The sequence below is a fragment of the Aulonocara sp. 'chitande type north' Nkhata Bay genome, linkage group LG23 (genome assembly GCF_057382095.1).
Source record: "Aulonocara sp. 'chitande type north' Nkhata Bay isolate Kocher_YH1m ecotype deep benthic linkage group LG23, A_spYH_male_GT1.1, whole genome shotgun sequence".
In the NCBI taxonomy this organism is placed as follows: domain Eukaryota; kingdom Metazoa; phylum Chordata; class Actinopteri; order Cichliformes; family Cichlidae; genus Aulonocara; species Aulonocara sp. 'chitande type north' Nkhata Bay.
The window spans coordinates 6,108,983-6,134,243 of record NC_141365.1 but is presented as its reverse complement, the minus strand read 5'-3'; the positions used below and the strand labels follow the sequence as shown (position 1 = coordinate 6,134,243).

The window sequence follows — 25,261 nt, the reverse complement described above, 5'->3', positions numbered from 1 at the left end:
CACTGCATTCTTGATTGTCAATACAGTGGCAGATGAAATGCACTCAGTGGACCTCTTTCCACTTGTATTGTATATTATAAGTCACTCTGAGTAAGAACATCTGCTAAATACTAAAATAAGTGTTTAGTAGGCCTATCAGAGAGTTCCACTCCAGGCAGTGCTGTATTTGAAGAGAGAAGGACTCCAAGTATGTTGAGAGTCTCTTTGCTTATCCCTCTCAGCAACTGGTTAGTGTGGTGCTTGAATATTAATGATGTCTAAACCCAAAAGCTTGCGTTGACTGTGACCTAGCCATACCGTCTCTCTCACTCTCTCATGCACGTTTATGCATACACACGAATGCGTTGTGTGTGTGTGTGTGTGTGTGTGTGTGTGTGTGTGTGTGTGTGTGTGTGCATACTTTCCTAAAATGTGAAGATCTTTCCCGTGGGGACTAGTGGATGAGGAGGGCTGAGGTGTTGATTACTGCAGTGCTTGACAGTCAAGTGTACATGTCTGTGATTTTGTGTGTGTGTGTGTGTGTGTGTGTGTGTGTGTGTGTGTGTGTGTGTGTGTGTGTGTGGGAGGCCAGCAGGTTAAAGAGAGGGGTAGCCAGCTAGCACCCCCCTAATACTCCTTCTCAGCTGCCGAAGTCGTCAAGTGTAAAATTGCGCACTCTTTCAAACGCACTCCATTGAAACCGAGGAGATCACACTTCCACGTGCACCCACTCACACACATGCACACGCTGCTTTGGGAAACAAGTTTGAAAAAAAGACAAGTTTGGTTTTGCAAACTTGTAGATTGCAAATAGACTGCAAACTCAACAATGGTTTGAGTAGTGTCTCAAACCATTTTTGAGACATCACAGTACTCTTAAAATACAACTACAAACACAGCCACACATGTTAACAAACGTCGATACAGAATTACCCACAGAGCGTCAAAAAATGACAAATAATAACTTTAGTAAATAATCTTATTTTACCATCAACTGTGAAAGCTGTTAAACTCAGCAAACTAATTTGGCAAATTTGAGCATCTCTGCAAGGTTTATAAATGAGAACTGTGATTGATTATTTCATGACATTTGACTTCTTTTATTCTCTCCTTTTCTTCCAGCAACAAAGGCGTCTAGACCTGTTAACCATCACCAACTCTGGTAGGTGCCTGAATTTCTGTGCTTGGATTTCATTGTCACCCACAATCCAACCACCGCAGGACAAAAAACACAACACTAAAAGCATTCTCTGATGCACACTCAGTATTTTATCTGTTTCATAATCTGGTTTGATATTGACTTTTCCAAAAAACATAATAAAGCAAAAATATTTCGCTCATACCCCACTATAACTGCTTAAATGGTTACTGCTTGAACAGCTGGGCAGTTGAAACGCAGCGATAAAACTGTTTGTGTTGTCAAAAACTGTGTTGCAGAACCACTGCTGATTTGATGGCTGCTTGTCAGTTATTTGAGCGTGTGTTAAGGGATCCTGTCTCATGGTGTGATGATTTAAATGTCCAGTAACTAAAGCTTTCCACCTTGGGATTAAATGGAAGTCATGATTTCAGCTGTAGTGAGAGCAGTCACAAGTGCAAGCATGTTCCCTAAACAGATTTTCAGAGTATATAGAAGCATGTTTGTGTGTGTGTGTGTGTGTGTTTTGTCATTTTGAATGTCTAGCAGAATCGTTTAACATGTTTTATTGTTCAAAAAGTATATTCTCTCTCTCTCTCTATCTAAAATGCTGCATTTCATGCCCTATCTCTTTAAAGCCCCCATCATGAAAAGCACCGTCTGCTTTGATTTTTCAGCTTGCACAGAGAAAACAAGACCAAAAAAACACTGGTTATGCACCACAACCCAAGGTCCTGAATATAATGACAGCCTTAGAAAAGATGCCAGTTACTAACATTTGAAGCACAATCAGATCCAGAGCCACAGACTTCTGCAGAAGTTTCTACATAGTTACAACTTATATTTGGATGTGTAACGTCAAAAAATTAAAAACTCAGGTAAGTTATGTTGCACTGAAGCATAAAATGTGACCCACACCCATTCCTTCTTTACTGGTCTCTTCTCCAAGTTTATACAGTTTCTGTATGCCACCCAGTATTATGACATTTATTAGTAATAATAATGTAACAGGAAACAAATCTAAGCAGGATATGAGTCATACAAATCCATCCTTCCATTCTCTTCCAATTATCTTTATCAGGGTAGCAGGGGGCCTGGAACTTATCCCAGTTACGATGGGGTGAGACGTGGGGTACACGCTGGACAGGTCACCAGTCAGAGGCAGGGCTAAAACAGAGAGACAGACAACCATTCGCACTCACAATCACACCTATGGGTAATTTAGAGTTATCTTAACTCCATTAATTAGTGGAGTCTGTCAATCCTATCTCCTGACTTGCATACAATACCCACTCCACCCTTCTCCAGCTGAGAATCACTGTATAACAAATGTATATGTAATAAACTAAAATCCTAATTCTGATGAGTGAAAACAGTGTCCATCAAAATGCTGCAGAAATAGACAGTTTGCAGACATCTTGCCTGCTCACTTTTCACCTTGCTTCTTTACAACTTTCTGTCTTGTGTTCACACTTCTGCTTTGCTCATACCTGAGACATTTTAAACATAGAGTTAGTAGAAACAGCTCTGAGTAAATAAAAGTGGCAGACTGAGAGGCAGTGGGAAATACTCTGTGTATGTTGCATGTTTAGGTTGTCTTGTATATCCCTGTAACTCTGGTTAACGTCTAAAATCCTTGCAGAAGCACAACTACAATGATTTGTGCTCATTCTCATGCACTCCTCCTCCTCCTCCTCAGTCCACATCACTGAACCAAATATGCACAAATCCTGCTACAACATCGTAGATTGTATTGGCGCTGATAATAAACAGACAACCAGGAGCAAGCAACTTTAAAATACAAATGATTTTAATATATTCATTATGTAAATGCTGATTTTCATTCAATAGTAGCTTTTAAAACTGAGTAGGTGAAAAACAGGATTTTTGTTGTTCATCTGAAAATTTCAGCATCTTATAAGAATTTAACATTTTCTGTCAGTTTCTCTTTGAGAGGATAATTTGTTTGTGAACAGTTTGTTGGTGGATTTCGTCTCCTTTTGAGCTGACACGAGGCACATAATGTGCGTACGTTTTCTGCAAACTAGTTGGAATTACATCCACCATGTAGCTAAAACTCATAACATGTGGTTATGCACACATATGGTGCTCCAAGTTTGACTCGATGTGGAAACGTATCACGAAGTAGTTGCGATGTTAGAAATCTATGCCAGTCTCTCAGAAAAGCAGCTGTGTGAACAAGGGATTTACTCAGATGGAGAGCAACGGGGGAAAAAAATTCAAAAAACAGGGGAGGAGAAACAGATGGTGACGGCATGAGAATACAGAGACCCATATGTCTAAGGTATCTGGATGATCTAATATGCTTTGATTAGAATAATGCATATGTGAAGCTCATGGAGACCCGGTTAATTTAGCAGGTTTGCTTTGCAGCTGTTGCTCAGGCCTTGAGTTTAGGCGCAACCCACCCATGGCTTCCACAGTTTGACAGAGAGCAGCCGCACAGAAAGAAAAGGTGGGGAAGTTGAGGAAGAGTGTAAGAAAGATTTTCGAGCGTCACTTTGCGTGGTCGAGTGAGAGAGAAAGGCATCACGCGCCGTCCGGACATCGAATGTTTAGAGCTGAGATGTGATATAGCACATCAAAAACACATTTGATTAAATGCAGTGCTAGACGTTGTCAGCGTATTTACAAATGCATTTCTTCATCCCACTATTGTGTCTCAAAAGGATGTATACATTTCCATGTACATTAGTTTGTAGTGAATGAATGTAGCCCGCTTTGAAGAATATCAGAGCAAGGTAGGTAAGGAAAACAATCTGTCTTGGAATATATTTTTTATGGATGGTTTATGATTTACCTCAGTTTGTGCAAAAAAGAGAGAAGCACTGATTCTTCAACATTGTCGTCCTCTTTCGTCTTCAGTAAACGCTGGTCATTGCAGGTCTTGTTCTTGTCTCTTCTGCCTTTTGAGCACAGCTATTGTCAGGCCCCTGAAAGAATTCTGGTTAACTGTTTTGTTTGTGTACGCTTTTGGTCAGAGGTGAAAAGGATCTTCAGCTTGTGTTGTTATGAAACATAGAACAGCTCCTTGAAGCATGTTGCTACCTTCAAATATCACCTCTAAGAATGGGAAGATGTTTGCACAGTGGCTTTCTCTCTGTCTTTTTGTCCTAATGATAACAGTGTTTGTGTTACTACCGTGGGTGCAAGTGAGCAAAAACAACAGCGTTTTTAAAGGGAAGCACTGCTCAGCAAGACGTTTGATAGCTAAATCTTTAATCCTCAGGTGTGATGTCCTTATGTTAACTGCGGTGGATCTTATCTGGTTAACCGGGTATCTGGTGTCAAAAAACAAAATTGTAGTACAATCATTGTAATCATTCTAATAGTATGACAATGATAGGCTGTTTAGTGTAAGCTATACTTGTTATTTAGCACTATTGTTGTCCAGTTTGAGTCCATGTTGGACTGGTGCAGAGCAGGCAGTGGTCTTCATGGCCACTCTCAGGGCCCCAGTATAACCGCTGCTTTGATTGCTTCGCCCTCACCACAGATCTTGTATTAGCGCCTACGGCACAAGAAGAAGTCACAACAGGAGGGTTTTTCGTTTTCCAGAAAGTCTCATCTTTCCAAACTGTTGGAACGCCTTCCACTGTATAATCTTTGAATCTCTGACTTCCTGTACTGATATGTCATTGAAATGGTGAAAAAAACCGAGTCAGTTGTACACTTGTGTCTTAAACTTGGATGTGGCTACAGCATGTGTGCTTCTCGAGAGGTGCGCAACCTGATGAACTGCCACCAGAGCGATGTCACTTTGTCGTGTTGTGCTATTCACCATGGGGAGAACGTTGAGCATAATGGGGCCTTTGGATTATCAAACTGTAGTGCAGGCCGTGGTGATGAGGGGGGGAATAACCATGTGAAAAATGTGAAAAAAACAAGAGTTAATTAGTGAAATTGAATTGATGATGTGCACCTTTTTTTTTGTTAATAGTTAAATTCAACACAGATCCTTTTTTTTATTGTTAATGTTTGATAAAAACTGTCAACGTTTTTTCTTCTTCTGGAGTTGGACATGTCAGAAAAAGTGTGAAAACCACTGAGTGAGATCAACGGTAGCAGCTGTCAGTTTAAATTTAGGCTGATGATGCTGTTTAGTTTCCTGCATTCACACTGGCTAAGGCCAGGAACACAGTTATGATAGCACACATGCAGTAACATCTGTTTACATCTCGTTACATTAAATGGTCTAAATCAACAAAGAGTAGTAAACCTAAGAAACACAAAGAAAATAACTTTACTACATGATTTATTTTGAAGTGTTTCTTTTCACCGTGCTGCACTGCCACGCCCGTTCTTAGAGTTCTCCCACGTGTTAAGTCCCACTTTTACACCTGATTAATACTCTAATGACTCTGTAATTGTCTTACATTATGCCAAGTAGATTTATGGCCTCTTTCTGTTTCACATTCTGAGATCTGTTCAGAGATTTGTATCATCGTTCTTGCAATGATCACCGTCAGTAACCCTATTTGTGCTTGGGTATGACTCAGCAGACCTTTGTATCATAAATAGATATGAGTGAGTCACAGCACTCTCATGACCAAACATTTCCTACCTGTTTGGGTAATTGTGCTATCATAGCTCTTAGCTTCTGATAGTCAAAATGGAAACTTAGGTAACACTGATTTTTATTCCATAGAAGCGTAATGGAAATGTCCATTAGTGATTTTTTTAGGGCTTGGATATTGCTGATTACTCATGTCTGAAATCGGGGACAAATTTTGGTCTTTATATTCTTTGGTTCCTTCAGAGGTTGACCTAAATGGAGAGCAGAACAGCTTTCTACTGTCTCGGAAGTGCAAACATTAACAAAGCATAAAAAAAGAGAAATCCCAAAATTAATACAAAGCACAAGAATAAATTCAGATGAACAGAGGAGCACAACAGACGAAGGAAAAGAGGAAGACGCTAAGTAATCAAGATGCTCAGCAAGACAGGAAGTAAGAACATCAAGTAAATACCAAAACAAGAAGATCCACACTAACTAAACATGATACAGGGACAGTAGGAAACAGGAGCACAAAGAAGAAATGCAAACATGGAAACACTGGGGAGACTAGAGTAATAATGAAATCAAGAAGGCAAAGTCATGAACCAAAAGTCCAGGACTGTGACAATTTTTTTCTTCTTCTGATCTGTTGCAATCTAATTCAGTTACTGCATCAAGGCGCTATCAGTTAACAGGCAGAGTTGTGAACTACTACACTTTGGAGCCGGTATGTGACACAAATCCCTTTGGGGTTGGATTAGGAAGCGCATCCAGAGTAAAAGTCTGACATGTCAAACATGTGGCTCCACATATTTGAATGCTTTAACACAATTTCATTTTTTTTGATTTGTTTACCACTATGCAGCTTAAAGTTTTAGTTCTACATGACGACCTAAAGGTTTGCACCAGATAGCACTGCCTAATAACTGCTGGGCAACGTGTTTTTTTTTTTTACAGCTATAAAATGTTTTCTGTTGCTACATAGTTAATCTAAGGCGATAACGAGGTGTCCTGTTAAAATGACACTTGCTTATTTAATTTACATTAAAGCTGCTTGAAACTCGCCACCTCCTTCTTAGCTCTAGCTTACAGTAATGTGCACAGCAGGAGTGCCTTCCTTCAGGGTTTAGTCTACACCCACAGAGGGACCCTCTACAGACTGAAATAGCTTTCAATTATTTCTTACTGAAAGGATTCCTTCTCTGACCAGTGTAGAGCTCAGTGTGCTGTGCAAATTAATGCAGGTCATTATTCAGGTTGTTGTTATGAGTGGCCTTGAAGGGAAGTCTATTATATCCTTAACTTGGCAGACATATTTTATCATGCCCTGCTGCTTATTACTATTCACAGTAGGTGAGCAGATGTGCACATTTACACACACAGACACACACACCGTGGATGTGTGAAGGTTATTATGATGGCTGTATGAAGAGCAAGTGAAGCTTTCAGATGAGTGATTCTGATAGGGAAACACAGGCAGGACACTCTCTCCTTCCCCCTGCAGATTAAAGGAGTTTCCGCTCCTTTGCTCCTTTTCTCCTCGTCCACCAACCACCTGCCTCCCTGTTTGCCGTTGACGCTTCGTCCTCTGCTCGTTTGACTTAACGGCACTCGTTATCTGCAGCGATTTATTAGTAACCTTATTTTATCACAGTGGCATTGTTGTGAAACATTTGTCCGTTCTTTCTGCATCCTTTTCCTCCTTTCCTTGTGGTTTTATTTACTTTGCCTCATCTTGCTTCATAGCGTGAAGAGGAGGAATCACAGGGTATAAATAAACTAATAGTCTCAAGTGGCTTCATAACGTACTGTGTGTAAAGGAAAAGAAAAAAGAAAAGAAAAGATTTGATGAGGATTCTGCCCCTGCCGCTCTGTTAGCTTCTGTCTCTAATGATGTTCATTAGCCACTCTGAAGAGTGACTCACACTAAAACACATATTCACACATAATAAATAAATCTAACTGAGAGCTAAAGTGACACCGCAGCTTCCAGGTTTTGTCCCGAAAGTAAGAAAATCTCATTCAAAGCGCCTCTGACGGCATGTTCATATATTTACATGAATAATAGATTTTTTTTAAATGATCTAATATAGTATATTCAATATTTATGTCTGCACTGGGCTTCAATAAACACTCCTTCCTATTCTGGAAGCCCCCAAACTGATGTTAGCATACTACACGTCACAGCCCGACAGAGCGGAGGAGTTGCAGCCTTTCTTTGTAGACCCTGGAGATTAACATCCAAAAGTTTTAGTAATCAAAGTATCTTCTCTACCACTCTTTTAGTGGAGCTTTATGTCTTTCTGTGCTCACAAAGAAATCCTCCTTAACTTGTGGATGACATGGCGTCTTAGACTGTAAACCCCGGGACTTCAGAAAGACCACTGCAAGAAATGCTGACTGAGAGATTGTATTGATTAGTGAATAGCTCGTTAGTCGTTTCTGAGGCTACCCTGACAAAAGCCTGCTCGAGTGTGTATATATATATATATATATATACACTTTATATATACTTTATATGGTATATTCAGGTCCTATATACAGATATTTAGGAAAGCCAAAACAAAACACTCAATATCTGATCCCTCCATCTTTCTCATTTCACACACACTCCCACACACAGACCCACTCAAACCTCACTCGGCCTTCTTTAATTGGACACTTGAGCGGCGCACGACTGCATCTGGCTCCTGTTGAACACAGCCTGACCTTTCAGACTGCTGACCTTTCCAGCCCCGCCACAACTAAATAATGATTAGTCCTGGCAACTGTTCCACCACAGCAGCAGCCAGGTACGTACACACACATTAACGCATAATGCACGCACACACGAACAGGCACAAGAGCGAACAACAGCAGCAACACCTGCATTAAAGGCTTTGTCTTTTAACAGTGAGAAAATGGGGTGCAGGCATTGATTTGAGAGGCCATTGTCATTCTTTTGGCTTATCGATTAGATTGTCCTTTTCCATATCTGCAGTCAGCACCCAATAATGTGTTGTTCTAAATTAACTCTGCTTGCCTCTGTTTAGTTTCTCCTTTCCCCTTTATGCACTCTCAGCATTACAGTGGAAAAAAGGTCAATCATATTCATGAGATCTGGGCCGATTTGAGAGGAGGGTGTCTGAGTGCGTGCGTGTTCTCATGCGCACACTTTTGGGTTTGTGCACAGAAGCGTGCAGCGTGTGTGTCTAACGCAATGAGGCAGCGTGGAGATAATAGGCAGTTCTCAGATCTCTCTTCTGACTTTCTTTTCTTTCAGTCTATCACTTCTCCCTTTGTATCTCCATTTTCGTGCTGTTTCTGTCAGAACAGAATAGAAATGTTCTTCATTAGAGTCCGTCTTTTTACAGATATTCTTTGTGTTCTGTGCTTTGCTTTCACCAGACGAAACCACAGTATATATCTCTTAGGTCAAAGGTCACATTTTGAACACTGAGTGTGTGAATCTTTCATTACAGATATGTATAGCTACAGGTCGACTATTGTAGCGTGGGAAGCATTTTAAAGCAGTGGTATGCATATGGTGCGTAGTATTAAAATTCTAAATATTATTGCATCTTGGTTAAAGAGGCACATCATTTTTTACCCTTCGGTCGTAAAAGGCTGATGGGGTACCGTCGCCACCCCGCCGGGCGGACGCCATCCAAACAAGGCGGCGTAGGAGCTTCAAATTGGTACCACAGATGTGTCTGCTAAAAATCTCGGAAAAGTTTGCATATCAGTGACCTCGACCTAAAGGTCAGGGTCAAAGGTCAAGTTTTATGAAAATCTTGTCAATGCGATAACTCGAGAAGGAAGTGACCCAGGATTCTCAAATTGATACCGTAGTTGTGTCTATTAAAAATCTCAGACAAGTTTGAATCTCGGTGACCTCGACCTGAAGGTCAGAGTAAGTTTTCTGAAAATGCTGTGAATGTAATGACTTGATTTTGAAATTGACACGATGGGTGTGTTTATTAGGAGGCTGACGAGTAGCGCTGGCGGTTGCTAGTATTAACTTTGTTGTTTAGATAATATGTAAAGGATCTAGAGCACGGAGGTCAAACTCATTTGATTATCTTGCTCTTAAGTAGACCAGTGAAACTCATCTTTCTGTCAATAATGTCTTAACAACATAACATAAGAGCTGAGTGAACATTATGTCTCTGTTTTTATACATAATAAATAATTAAATGCTGCTGTAATAACTCATATTATGAGAAAGAAATTACACAAAATGTCATTTTAAAAAAAAAAAATTTGCTTGTTTGTTTGTTTTTGTTTTTTAACTGTTGACTTACTTTTAAAAAATCCAACATTAGTGAAAAAACAGCTCATTTAATTATTTTACTATTACTTAATTATGTTGATGTAGTATAAATATCCATGTGGGAGATTTTTGTCAGTAGGAAAATGCTGTAAAATGTATTAAAAATACAGTTTATGTCCTCCTTCACATTTCCCAAAGCTGTCCAGTGGGCTGGATTGTAGTCCGTGCTCGGCTGATTCAGGCCCCCGGCCCTTATGTTTGACACCCCTAACTTAGAGGATTCAAACTAATTCATCTTATACCAATTTCAGACACAAAGCTGCTGCTTTTTCCTACATGTCAAGTTATACAGCCCTGAAGATTGCACATAACAAAAACAAGTTGATTCTGTTACTTACTGTTAATGTAGGTTATCCTGCTGTGAACTGCAGAATAAGCATTATGTCCTTTAAACAGGAGGAAATGAATGAATGAATGAGAACTTCAGGTCTTTGAATTATATGTATAAAGTATTTAATATTACAGAGACGTAGGAAAAAAATGCTGAATGTTGACAAACTGTTAATTGTTGCCATCGTTGACTTGGTTGACGTTGGTCCTCTAGTGTTTCATGGATGTCTGTCTTTTTAAATATTATTTTAAAAATTCTCCTCTGTACTCTACAGTTCTAAGGTGGAAATGCTCAGCCATGTAACTCACTGCTTCTTATGCTTACAAAAACATGAACAGGTTAAAAACGTAACCTATAAATTCCCTGTATTGTTTTCCACAGACACGTACAGTCTCTACAGTGTCTCAGTATTTCAGAAAACACCAGAACACGTTGTCGGTTTCTTTGAACTGAACGGTCTCCTGCATGAGTTTGGGGTCAGCAAAGTATTTTTTCTCTCATTTGTACCATACAGCAGCCTGACTTTCTTCTTTATTGAACAGATAAAAGTCTCTGACCAAAACAATGCAGTGATGTATTGTGAAGTCATGCCCTTGTTGAGGTGGTTCATTTAGTTTGAATCTGATGTACTTTTCATGGCCTTCATGAAAATTGCATCTGTTGAGTTGAGCCACAGTATTAGTGTCCAAAGACTGTCTCTAAAACGTGACATCCTTGCTTTGTGAAATACAAAGAGATTATTATTTTAAGTTTATGTTGGTACAATTTCTGATTTACTTTAATGAAAAGATGTTTGTGCCAGAACAGTAATCTTTCCGTCTCTTGCAGGAAAAAAAATAATTAAAGTTAACCCACTGGTGTGTACCAGTTTCTTTTCGCTCGGCTGTAGACTTTCATCAGCTGATCTTTATCTGTCAGACCAAATTCCCCTTTGAGTTGGGCTCAAACATAAGAAATCTGCATTTATTTATGACGTTTTTCTTTTCTACTTCCATCTTTTCATAGCCACACATCCTGGAGCTTAGAAGCAACAAAGCAATTACACTTTTGTCTTTAGCACCTTTTAGCCAAGCTCACTCTGTTTCTCTGAAATGTTAATTAGGTCTCCTTTTTTTTTCTCCAGTTGGTAACACTGTTACACTGCAAAGCTATTATGCTGTATGATGTGTTGGTCTAAGTACTTCTGAGCTACTTACACATTGCTGCCCTATCACCTGGTCCACCTACTGTAGTCTGTAGCAGCTTCGGCACTGAGAATAGTCTTTTTTGCTGACTTCAGAGGAGGAAGAAGCATTTCCAGCCAGCCTGGGTTTATTGAGAAAAGGTGAAAAAAGAACTGTGGAACAACCTGCGTGTGACCTCCTGGTTCCTGGTGTACAAACCTGAGCTGATCAAGTGTCTCGATGAGTGCAAGCTTGGCTGACTTTCAGAATGTCAAGCTGCAGAGATTTTGTTTTCAGTGGATTGGAAGTATGATTTTACACCTAGAGGGAAAAAAGGAGGAAAGAAAAAGTAGGAAAAAAGGAACCAGATTATTTATATTAAAAATACTATCTGGCTTTTGTGTAAATGAGCAGCTGTGAAAACAACACCTCCTGCCCTGATTTTATTCTTTCTCTGTGAATTTGCATATTTTATCTCCCTCCTCTTTATTATGGGGGACCTATGCTTCCATTTTGATGTGGTTTAAGAAACAAACAGTGAAAGAGATGAAGGGCGGGTGGGAGGAAAGAAGAGGGCTGCGCTGGCCGCATCATATTGAGTATTTTCCAGTTGATTTTGTTGAAGGCTTCTCAGCAGCGTACCTAAATAAGCAGCAGCATGCTAATGAATGGAGAACGAGTGTGATAATTTACCAGACAAAGAATGGAGGACTGTGAGAGAGAGCCAGAGGCAGAGACAGAGGCAGGGAGAGAGTTAGGGGCAGCACGATATTGAAAATATTTTGAAATTGTTTGTCATCAAACAATTATTTAACACCTGTTTCTATATAGCCCATATGCCGGGAGGTTCTTTTTCTCAAGCTTATCCTGATAATGCTTAGAATAAATATTCGCTGTGTTACAAATACAGTAATTTCATGCACTGTTCCCACAGCCAACCATGTGTTTCATGTTTTTGCATACAGAAAAGGGGAGAGAGATGGGGGGGGGGGGGGGGGGGGGGTGTAGGGGCTAAGCTCAGAGGACACTAAAATGACAACATAGAAGCACAGACTCTGTCCTCTTTCTAAAAGGACGATGTGACGAAGGCAGTAAACAGTCTGTGAGCAGGCTGTGGGCTCTGAGATTATTTCTTTGTCACCAGCAGAGCCACCAGTGTTGCTGAGCACTGCTGTGGAGCAAATCCTCCTAGAGAGGACTGATTGGATTTTTGTTCCAGGGAGCCTTTTGTGTTAGCAGCATAGGGACTAGATAATAGAGGTTGATGCCATTCTGTCTCTGTGTTATGGCTGGTGGAGTGAGTTTTTGCACTGTGTGTGTGTGTGTGTGTGTGTGTGTGTGTGTGTGTGTGTGTGTGTGTGTGTGTGTGTGTGTGTGTGTGTGTGTGTGTGTCTTTAAACAACTACTATATTACTTTTTCCAACTTATTGCAGTTCTCCTTGCTTTAGAGCTTTCAGGATGATAAGTATTCATTTATTTAAGTTACTTTACTTTCTCTTTTAATCTATAGTTTTGACTATGACGAGGCATTAAAAGTACCGCACTGTTAAAGCAGGACATACTGCTGGTATACATACAGTAAACTGCCAAGAGACTCAATGTCTGGTTGAAGGTCATTTTCAGCCTGAGTCCTTCTGTCAGATCTATGTTTGGAGCATGTGGCACAACGGGTGTGTATGTTGAGTCCTGAATGTATAAATAAAAAAATATACATAATTTATTTCTTTAGGGGAGATTCTTTTTTTTAATTGCCGCTCCAGACGCTGAAGTCTTTTCAATCTAGAAAGTTCCTCAGCTCATTATGTCTTTCTGCTGTTCTGTTTGTGTGTGTGTGTGTGTGTGTGTGACTTTGTACTGACCTCTGTTGGAGACCAAGGAACTATACAGATAGAGCTTTACTGGCCAATCATAGTCAACAAACCGCTTATAGCAGACATTCAGGAAGGGAATGGTTATGTTTAGGTTTCTCGATAATTCTGCTTAACTCTGTGTTTCTTTTTTAAAAACATGTTATTTGGAGACTGAATGGTTTTTGTTACAGGAAACATTTTACCATTTGTACCTGACCTGGTTCCTGCTCGGTGGGCTGACTGCAGTGTGCCTGTGTGTTTCAGGCCTTTCAGCGGGTGATTGCCAGATTTGTGTTGACTGTTTTCTCATCCATAAAACTAAATGTGTCTCTCAGCACCGGGAGACAAACAGTGTTTCCCATTGTCACATCAGCTGGCATCCTGCATCTGGACAGCATGACATCTGGCTTTCTTTTTTACACTGAAAGCAAGAATCTCAGGAAGTGTGTGTGTGTGTGTGTGTGTGTGTGTGTGTGTGTGTGTGTGTGTGTGTGTGTGTGTGTGTGTGTGTGTGTGTGTGTGTGTGTCCTGGCTGAAGAACAGAGAAAATGCAATGTTATGCTGTTTGTGTTGTCTTTTTGATGTAGAGGAAAGAATTTTTTGGGAAATATCTGACAGGTAGTGACAGGTAGGCATAAAGTAGGGCCAACGTAAATGGACACCACTGCATATATGTACACAGATTTAAATGTGTTTTGTCACCATTATTTTTTTAACTGAAACAGGTCCATTTGCATTGCAGATTTAGATATAAATTAAGATGTTAATGGAAGCATAGAAGATAAACTCTGCTGTCCTTTAGAGACTCACAACTCTTTCAGCGGAAATTAGTGCAAGAAAATAAAGTAATGTGGGGGAAAAATAAGCAGATTGTTGGCTTTTTATATCCTTTTTCAAACACAGCAGCTGCACAACATTAAGCTCAGATTCAGTATTAACCTGCCCAGGTGTACAGTAAGCTGTAGTGGAGAGATTTGAGGTCAGTGACCTTGCCTGTCCTTGACTACTGTGTGTGGGCGTGGGTCTGTGGATGGCCAGTTGGTGGTTAAATAAAGGCCGTTAGTTGTCAAAGCTCTTTGGCCCTCATCATGCCCCTGCAACCTCGATCTGATCCCCCACCCATCACCACGGGCCTTCCATCCCCCAGTGAGGAGTGGGCTGCTGGTTGGCCCAGGTTTTATCTGCTATTATCTGTCAGATGTTATGCACCCATGAGCCTGGCTGCCCCTCTGCATGACGGGCGGCTTTGGTCGCTCGTCCAATCCCAGCGGCTCCCCGCTGTCTGTTACAGCTGCAATGAAAAGTTCTCTGGCTGCCTCCGTCTCTGTCTGACAGCTGCCCTGGAGGAAAGGGTAAGAGAAGCACAGGGAAGAGGAGGAAAAGGGGGGAAAATACCATTAAGATGAGCTGTATTCCCACAGACCAAAGCCTGCCCACCAGCCATGTGCTGCAGCTCACCTGGCTGCCAGATAAGTGGAGATTAGAGGAGAGGAGAAGGTGGAAAAGGTATTAGAGGCATAAGAAAAATTCTTTCTGAAACCCGAGGACAGCCTTGATACTTTTAGGATTTCTTGTGTCGTGCTTGACATTTGATGCCGACGCAGAAAGGGCACAGAGGCAGACAGCCCATGCTGCTATTACACAGATAGGCCAATCTGCACTCTTTCATATATTTCTGCTTGTTTGTTCCCTGTAGTCTATTGTTCGACTTGTTGCTGCAACTGTATAAATTACAGTTTAGCGAGTTTCCTATCTAGTTAGCAGAGAATAACAGTCTGGTGACACTGGCAGGATCAATGCAGGTCCACAGCAGGAGGCAGAGTGGCCCTAATGAACTGAATTGACTGGTGCTGAAATATGATCAGTATTTCTCTGGTGGTCATTATGTTCCTCGTGAAGAAGATCAATGTCTCCTGGGTGAATCACTGAGTATGCACAGCATGAAGTCAAGGCCTGCACTGATACCATTCTAAATACTTAATGAAGTATTTATTCACAATAAGCTTTGCCACCGCATGTGTTTGTGCTCCACACACGTCTTTCTTATTTCTGTCTCGCTTTCAGTCAAAGGTCTGTTTTTCAGGCCCCGCAGCATTAGTAACTGATGTCCTTGTATGAGACTGCGCTGTTCATTTCATGGGCTATCACTTTTTAAATTGGTGAATGCCTTCTTCATGGTTGATTAGTAATTCATGCAGAGCTAATTAAGAGGCATAATAAGAGAAAGCCTGGTGAGATGATTCAAACCAAAATAGGAAAATGGTTTTACCCCGGACAGTAAACAGTTGTGATTGATTGTAGCAGAGCGTTGACCATAAAAGACGTTTATGCCTCTCTGAACCCGTCATCGTGGAACCGCACATCCATATCTTCATTTTGCTCGGGGCTACCCCCATCTTGGAGTTTATTTCCAGAAAGTTGCCTTAATGATCCCTGGCTGCCTAATGCCTGGCATTGTCACTTTGCTGATTGTGGTGTCTGCATGCTGTGGCTGCCCTGCCAACAATCATCACGCACACACCTGTACCAGCATCTGTCCAACCTGCAGACAGGCACAGGTGTTGCCTTTAGATTGGCTGTCGACGTGCACTAAAGTTACTGCGCACACTTTCTTTCCATCTTCTGCTCTTTTTCTCTGTGCATTTGTGTGTCGCACATACAAACGCACACACGCGGGGCTGTAAACTTTAACTGTCCGTCCATCTGTCCGTTTGTCTTTGGGAGCTCTTTATGATTCCAGGCGCAACACTTCATTCATGACGTGTGTGCCCACAGTCTAATTCCATCATCAGCATCATTACTGCTATTATCCCGTGTCTCCCTTTAATGCAGGCTAATGGATGACCAATAAAGATAGATGAGCCTGGCAGTGTGGAGCTAATAGGCAGGACATGATGTCTGGCTTCTGTCCTGACTCGAGTCTTTAGCCGATCAAATTCCCCCACAGATAAAATATTGCTAAAATATTATCTTGAGTTATTCCTCCGCTTTAGTGACTCGCTGTAGCTCCAGCTAATTAGCGTGCCAATAGTTTAGGATAAATCAGAACAGACTTTGTGGGCTTGACTAATTGTTAAAAAAAAGGAGCATTATCGATTTATTAAATAAATAGCAGCTGTGAATTTATTTTCTAACGGTTAAAACTCAACACACAACAATGAGCACAGAGCATTTCACTTTAAACTGTTTTTGTTTAACAGCATTTTCGGTGTGCAGAGGTCATTTCAGACCTAGATTTGAAGGCTCCTCGGTGGCAATAACTTGCAGATATCCTCGGCCCATGTATTTCTGTTTATACATAGAAAGAGAAGTTGCATAATCACATAATTATATATGCTAGAGTTTGTTTATTTTGATAAATATCCCAGTCCCGCTCTTTGTCCTTTGTAGTGATAATTTAAACATATTATTTTGTCCCTCTCCAGTCCTCTTACTCTAATAAATTAGAATATTTAAAATTATACAATATTAACTGCTTGGGTGGCTTTGATTTTTTTTTCTTTTGTTCCATATTGTTGCAAAATCCAATAGAAATCGTAGAAAAACAGATCATATGTTAAGTAGTAATCAATACTGAAGAAACTTCATAATCAGTCAGCGGTTCATTGGGGTAAAAAAGTGGATTTAGTTTGTAGGTTTTATATAAATTGCACACGCCATCCTTACAGACTAAACTTATGGTATAAATACTATGTTATCATATTTAGTTTTGAATAAAATATTTGTACATAAAAATGCATTATAGCAAGCAGTTTAATGTTTTCAAGGAGCTAAAAAATCTGTAAAGCTGATTAGAGATACCACAGATAATTCAACAATGCAGAGCAATGATAGTGAAGTGGAAGACCAGTGAACATAAAAGAGAATATATTCCTTCAATTTCACTGTCTTCATAGGTGCAGTGCAGTAAAGTGAAAAATATTTATCTTTGTGCATATTTGTCACACTTATGCTTATTTTCTTTAATATTGTTGAATCATGAACGCTGACATTAACTGAGGCAAGCAAGGACCTGCAGTTCTTTAGATGTAGTTCTGGGTTCTTTTGTGACCTCATGGATGAGTCGTCGAGTAATTTTCATTCACCACTGTTTCGAATGTCCTCGATTTGTCGGTAACTGCTTTCACCGTGGTTCTCTGAATTCCCAAAACCCTAGAAATGTCTTCGTAACCCCTTCCAGACTGATGGATTTCAGTGACTTTGTTTCTCATCTCTTCTTCAGTTTCTTTAGCTCCTGGCACGATTTCTTTCTGATCTTTTAGTCAAGTTCATTTTGTCAGACAGGTTATATTTAAGGGATTTCTTGATTCAACATGTCTGGCAGTAATCAGACTATCGAAGGTGAAATCAGCTTTCAAAAACGTGTGGTTAATCACAGTTGGTAAATGGCCTGTAGTTGTATAGTCCCTAAGGACCCCAAAGCGCTTTACACTACATTCAGTCATTCACACACAGGTGATGGCAGCTACATTGTAGCCACAGCTGCCCTGGGGCGCACTGACAGAGGCAAGGCTGCCAGACACTGTCCTCTGACCACCACCAGTAGGCAACGGGTGAAGTGTCTTGCCCAAGGACACAACGACCGAGACTGTCGGAGCCGGGGCTCGAACCGGCAACCTTCCGATTACAAGGCGGACAGCCAACTCTTGAGCCACGATCGCCCAGTTAATCCTCGATTTAATAAATGGTGGGGGTGGAATGGGTGGTTTATTATGGCCAGGTAGGTTTGGATAACTTGTTTTCCTTAATGAATGAAATAGTCATTTAAAAACTGCATTTTACATTTACTCAGGTTATCTTTGTCTAATATCAACATTGCCCATGTCCACATGCAGATACTGTCGTGGTTGACCCAGCATCTAGTTTTAGGATGTTTCGAGTTTTCTTTGAGATGTGGTTCATGTCCTGTCACTGTATCTAGTCCTCAGTATAATATTGTTTCTTGTGCTTCTGAGTTTCCCTTTGTTTCCAGCCTGTGATCTTTTGTGTGTCTTTTCTGTCTCCCCAGTCGGTCATGCCTTCATGTTTGTTAATGTCCTGTCACTGTATCAAGTTCTCATATCTTAGTCCTTATCTCAGTGTTTGTTACTTCCTATTTTATTTTGAAACTCCCTGGTCTTGTGCGTGTTGTGCTTAGTTTTGCTTCCCTATGTCTTGCTAGTCTGATTCCGTTCAGCTGTGTTTCCTGCTGTTTCCAGTCTCCTTAATTACCTAGTGTGTATATGTTGTCAGAGTCTCTTTTTGTTCTTTGTCACCTTATCCGCTGTGGTTTTGTCCTCCTTCGGGAGTACGTTCTCCTTATTGAGTTGGAGGTTTGGTTTTCCTTGTTTTGTTACCCTTGTTATTTTGCACTATTAGTTTAATAAAGCCATATTTCAGTTTACCCCTATGTTTGGGTTCTATCTCTGTCGGCCACACAACCAGACTTGACAGATACAATTTCTTTACAAAATGTTGCCAATTTAGACTGTAAAGTACTATCTTTAGCATGACTTCGCCATTTCATAAGCATTTGATATTAACCTAAAGTATACAGGCACATAGTCTTGTCTTTGAAGCATAAACTAACAAATAAATGATGATACTCCTCTCCAAGCTACAAAGCATGTATAAACAATTAATATATTTAACTTTACAAAATCTGGAGTTTCAGTTCCAACTGAAAAGTTGTTTTTTCACTCTTAAATTTTCTATAGTTTGTACACAGGCTATTGTTAAACATGTCAGAGTTCCAACTTTGCCTCAGGATATCAGATATCCTCATCTCAGCTGCTGCTTTTATGTATCTGTCATTCACCACTCCGGTATGTCCCGGTAAATATGGAAATCCTGTATACATGTGTCCATCATTACTGATAAACAGCTTTATCATATTTATTATGATTGTAGTTGCTTATTATTATACTGATAAGGAACTTACCAGATGGACTCCAACTAAACTTTCATATTCTTCACTAAATACTAATTTAAAGGCGGTTTTGAGTTTGCCGCTTGCGTGCAGTGTTTTCTCACCACGCAGTGCACGAAGGAAGCAGAGGAGATTCTCACAGCTGGTAATAATGAAAACAAATTCAAGTTGTTTATCGTCACTGATATCTTCAAATTAGGGTTGTGGTAACAGAGCACTACATAAACGCAAACAGTTACATTTTGCTCCCTATCAGAGAGGTGCCACTCTCCCCATTACAAGTTAGAGTACAATAAGAGATGATTTTCAAGATGTTATTTCAACCCAGAGCAAAGGAAGATTTAAAGTAAGATCTCATCTTAGTTGAGTATATTTCTCCTAGTCAAAAGTGAGCTCAATAGAATATCAGAATTAGATTTTCACCACTTTCTCGAGCTTCTTAATTTCAACTCCTGAGAAACGGCTTTCCTCTCATCTCAGGCTTATCCCAGTGTAAGATCCTGAAATACTTTTTTCCCTCCCTCATTGCACTGATCTGTCTGATCTGTATTTGTCTGAAATAATCAACTTTTAAGATAACAGTACAATCCAAAAGCATACTGGATAGACTTATAAATGAGCTTCCATAGTAACAGAAATTTGTCACAGTGATCAAATTCAAGTCTCGTAGTATGTTTTATCTGTTCACACTTCTAAGACCTATATATAAAAAACATTTTGTTATTGATGTATCAGAAATCTAATTATGCTTGTGTGTCATTTAAAATACACATCTGCTGGTATGGTTTTAATAATATTTATTTTCAATTTAAATCAAAGATGTAAAACTTCAGTTTTCATTTATCATTCTCACATTTTTTTCAGCAGTATTGACACCAAACAGTTCATCAACCATACATACATTATGGAAGCCTTTGCTGAAAAGAAAAGAACAAGGGACAATGTTTCCCTGCCTGTAACAGAGTTACTGGGGCCTCTCCCTGGAGCCAGCAAGCAGGGGTGCGAATACTTGTTTCCCCTTTGTTTGATGCACGTACATTTGCCTGCTGGGCAAGAGGGTTGTTTCCCTGTTCCTTAAGGTGGGGAACTAGTCCTATTATTTGCAGGTATGATCACATGGGCAATGACAGTGAAACCTTGTGGGGTGTGATCTTAGGAATGGCCTGTCAGATCTGAATCTGAGTGGTGTTACATTGCTGGATTTCTGTGATAATCATAGTTTGTCCAAAACAAACACATTCACTTGGCACTAAGCTCTGTGGCAGGTCAATGATCAGTTTTGTGTTGATATAACTGGAGCTGTAGCAGCACATCTTAGACACTGCGATGTACAGAGTAGCGAAACTGTCAACTGACCACCACCTGGTGGTGAGTTGGGTCAGGGAGTAGGGGAAGATCCTGGACAGGCCTGGTGCTCCAATACATAAAGTGAGGGTACATGAGGTCCTGGTCCTTGAGTTCTTCAACTCCCACCTACAGCAGAACATCAACAGCATTCTGCAAGAGGCTGGGGGGACTGAATACAAATGAACCGTGCACCTCCACTGCTGAGCCACCTGACCATAAGGTGGTTGGTGCAGGTGGTGGACTCTTGAAGTGAAGGGAGTCAAGATTAAGAAGGAATCCTATCAGACTTGGTTAACCTGTGGGATAGTAGATGCAGCTGAAGGGAATCAACAGAATGCCACATTGACAATACCTGAATCAAAAACTTAGGTATGGAAGGTATTCAGAGAGGTCATGCAACAAGACATCAGGAGAAGAAAGCAGTGAGAATCAGAATCAGAGAGACTTTATTTATCCCCAAGGGGCAATTAAGAGAATGTAGTGCTGTTGACTTGAAATGAGGACAGGCCAGGCAGTGGAAGCAATACTTTGAGGATCACCTCAATCCCACTGACGTGCCTTACATAGAGGAAGCAGAGTCTGGTGATGAGGGGATGACTTGAGGTTACCGAGGTAGCTAAACAACTCCTCAGTGGCAGAGCTTCTTGTCGTGGAACTCTGTTAATTATGCTAACAGTCCGTCCAAGAAATCTGTGCTAGAGACTTAGTAAGGGAAATGCTAGAATTTTATTTGTGTTCCTTAATACTAATTAGCAGGTATCTGTCCCTGTGCGGCACACTCATAGAGAACATGGATGCACCTCGTTAATGTGCAACTTCCCAGAATAAGTTACTAATTTAGCTGCCACCTTATTTTACAAATATCAACATTTCTGGCTACAAAAAAAACCCCAAGATGACAATATTTTTATTTGTAAAATTTCGGTTTCGGAACAGCACATACGATGGCTGTCACTCTGACTTCAATCAACAATGAGTTATGGGGCTTTAACACAGGATGTACAGTGGGGCAAAAAAGTATTTAGTCAGCCACCGATTGTGCAAGTTCCCGCACCTAAAATGATGACAGAGGTCAGTAATTTGCACCAGAGGTACACTTCAACTGTGAGAGACAGAATGTGAAAAAAAAAATCCATGAATCCACATGGTAGGATTTGTAAAGAATTTATTCGTAAATCAGGGTGGAAAATAAGTATTTGGTCAATAACAAAAATACAACTCAATACTTTGTAACATAACCTTTGTTGGCAATAACAGAGGTCAAACGTTTACTATAGGTCTTTACCAGGTTTGCACACACAGTAGCTGGTATTTTGGCCCATTCCTCCATGCAGATCTTCTCGAGAGCAGTGATGTTTTGGGGCTGTCGCCGAGCAACACGGACTTTCAACTCCCGCCACAGATTTTCTATGGGGTTGAGGTCTGGAGACTGGCTAGGCCACTCCAGGACTTTCAAATGCTTCTTACGGAGCCACTCCTTTGTTGCCCGGGCGGTGTGTTTTGGATCATTGTCATGTTGGAAGACCCAGCCTCGTTTCATCTTCAAAGTTCTCACTGATGGAAGGAGGTTTTGGCTCAAAATCTCACGATACATGGCCCCATTCATTCTGTCCTTAACACGGATCAGTCGTCCTGTCCCCTTGGCAGAAAAACAGCCCCATAGCATGATGTTTCCACCCCCATGCTTCACAGTAGGTATGGTGTTCTTGGGATGCAACTCAGTATTCTTCTTCCTCCAAACACGACGAGTTGAGTTTATACCAAAAAGTTCTACTTTGGTTTCATCTGACCACATGACATTCTCCCAATCCTCTGCTGTATCATCCATGTGCTCTCTGGCAAACTTCAGACGGGCCTGGACATGCACTGGCTTCAGCAGCGGAACACGTCTGGCACTGCGGGATTTGATTCCCTGCCGTTGTAGTGTGTTACTGATGGTGACCTTTGTTACTTTGGTCCCAGCTCTCTGCAGGTCATTCACCAGGTCCCCCCGTGTGGTTCTGGGATCTTTGCTCACCGTTCTCATGATCATTTTGACCCCACGGGATGAGATCTTGCGTGGAGCCCCAGATCGAGGGAGATTATCAGTGGTCTTGTATGTCTTCCATTTTCTGATGATTGCTCCCACAGTTGATTTTTTCACACCAAGCTGCTTGCCTATTGTAGATTCACTCTTCCCAGTCTGGTGCAGGTCTACAATACTTTTCCTGGTGTCCTTCGAAAGCTCTTTGGTCTTGGCCATGGCGGAGTTTGGAGTCTGACTGTTTGAGGCTGTGGACAGGTGTCTTTTATACAGATGATGAGTTCAAACAGGTGCCATTCATACAGGTAACGAGTGGGGGACAGAAAAGCTTCTTACAGAAGACGTTACAGGTCTGTGAGAGCCAGAGATTTTCCTTGTTTGAGGTGACCAAATACTTATTTTCCACCCTAATTTACGAATAAATTCTTTACAAATCCTACCATGTGAATTCATGGATTTTTTTTCACATTCTGTCTCTCACAGTTGAAGTGTACCTCTGGTGCAAATTACTGACCTCTGTCATCATTTTAAGTGAGGGAACTTGCACAATCGGTGGCTGACTAAATACTTTTTTGCCCCACTGTAGCACTTTAACGCTTGCTGCTGGGTCCAGCACACAGTTCAGTCCCAGATTACCCCAGAGCAGAAGGTGGAGGTGAAGCATAGCTGCAGTTTCCAAAACTTTCAGTGGGTATCTGTGTTTTCTATGCATTGCTCTTTACCTCAAGAGTTTTAAAAGATTCATAAAGCTATTAGCACACAAGAAATCTAAGGTGCACTTAAACAGGGCGCCAATTTACAATAAGCTATGTAACTGTCAAAAACAGAGTTATTATAGTTTTTTTAGGTTTTGTTTTTATTTGCTTTTAAATTTCATTTTCAGTTTAGTTTAATTTTAGTTTCAAGTGTGGGTACGCTCACTTCAGTTTCCTAAATATAATTCTGTTCATGTGGATGAAGCGTTTTCAGTGGGAGAAACGTCTCATTTAAGTGACTTCTTCAGTTTTTTGGGATTTCCTTATCTGGATGATTGAGTTTTTGTTTGTGAATTTGATAACTGGAGTTTGAAATTGATACCGTGGGTGTTTCTCCCCTAAATCTCTGATGCATTTGAATCTGTTCCCTTCATCACGCGGGGTCACCACAGCGGGCAGCTCCACGTTTGATTTGGTGAATTTTTACACTGACACATCCCCAAAAGGAATTTTTGTCTCCTCCAAGGATGTTTTGCTTGTTAGGCAAATATGTAATCACTACGATATAATTTATTTACTTTAGGCACAAGATATAAACCTTTCCTGCATTTTACCATCCTGCCTGCTGACCAGCTGAATGGATCCTTTCTGTTGCCTGCACAGGCAGTCACTGCAGTACACAGCGGTCAACATTCACATTTGTTGACCCTTTGAACCCTAGTTGCAATATATATATATAATCAATAAGCTAAATAATTACGCACACCCCACTTTTCAGTTATTTATTTGTAAAAAATGTTTGGAATCATGTATGATTTTCATTCCACTTCTCACGTGTACAACACTTTGTGTTGGTCTTTCACATGGAATTCCAATCAAATTGATTCATGTTTGTGGCTGTAATGTGACAAAATGTGGGAAAGTTCAAGGGGGCCGAATACTTTTGCAAGACACTGTATCTGTTTACCAGGCTTTACAGTTGTGTTTCTTTTGTTATTCCTAAACCAGACAAGAACATTTGTCTTAAATTAGTTTATGAAAGACAGAATTCAGAATCTAATAAGCTTCAGATGTGAAAAGGATTATCGGGTGGGGTGGGGGGCCGGGGGGAGTACTGTAGGCAGCAATTTTTCTTTCTTCTAGAAAGGAAAAAATATTTGGATGATGTAGCTGTTGTTGCTGATGATGATTGCTTGTCCTTTTACATCCAGCTGGTTATCAGAAGGTGAAAAAAGTAAAAACACCTGTGTAGGTTGACCGTGGTAGTTTGTGCTTTTATATATTTAGAACTAAATCAATACGGTGTTGTACATTTATTGGGTCTGCAATATATTGGTAATTGAGACTGGCAACAGTTACAATAAATCTTATTACACCAGTCAGAAACATGACACACATACCGCAAATTCTCAATTATTGATCTCATGTTTTAAACCACAGTCTTTAGTGGATTGCTGCATTTGTGTCCTGTTTTATTACTGCTGCACATCTATTTCTTGTGTTAACAGTATTTAAGGTATGCTCATCGTTTCTCTGAACGTACTGCAATCTCTGGGGCACCTTTGTTGAAAAAATTGTTTACATTTTCATTTAGCTTCTCCAGGCAGCAGGAATGATATCGTGAGGTTTTAAACACTGGTGATGCTCCAGAAACTGACCCGCCTTATGCTGAAGGGCCCAGCTTTAAGGACGGGAGAGCCACTGAACAGAAGCTCAGATTAACAATAATCCCTTGTTCAACTTGTTGAGAACTTGCTCAAATCTCTCGTCTATCACTCCCATTCCTGTTTTATTTTGCCGGGTGTGCCAGACTGCTCCACTTAGTGTAGACACGCAAGATACCTCTGCCTCAGCCTCAGCCTTCTAAATAACTGTCGGTCCATTCGCTTTAAAATGTGGAAGAATTCAGCTTTTGTAAATGTATAAGGAATGTGTTCAGCTTTGACAGTTCAGCTTATGGATTCTTCACAGAAAAGTGAAACGAGCTGGTCTCTCA

General features: G+C 40.6%; 1 protein-coding gene across 2 annotated transcripts in view; it reads left to right on the top strand.

Moving 5' to 3' along the window:
* Nucleotides 1–25,261, top strand: part of agbl4 (AGBL carboxypeptidase 4) — a 352,436-nt gene that overhangs the window by 245,903 nt on the left and 81,272 nt on the right. For both annotated transcript variants that reach the window (XM_086281543.1, XM_086281544.1), the window contains one exon: nucleotides 1,102–1,141. In XM_086281543.1, coding sequence (XP_086137669.1) covers nucleotides 1,102–1,141 — 40 coding nt within the window. The remainder of the gene's footprint in view (nucleotides 1–1,101; nucleotides 1,142–25,261) is intronic.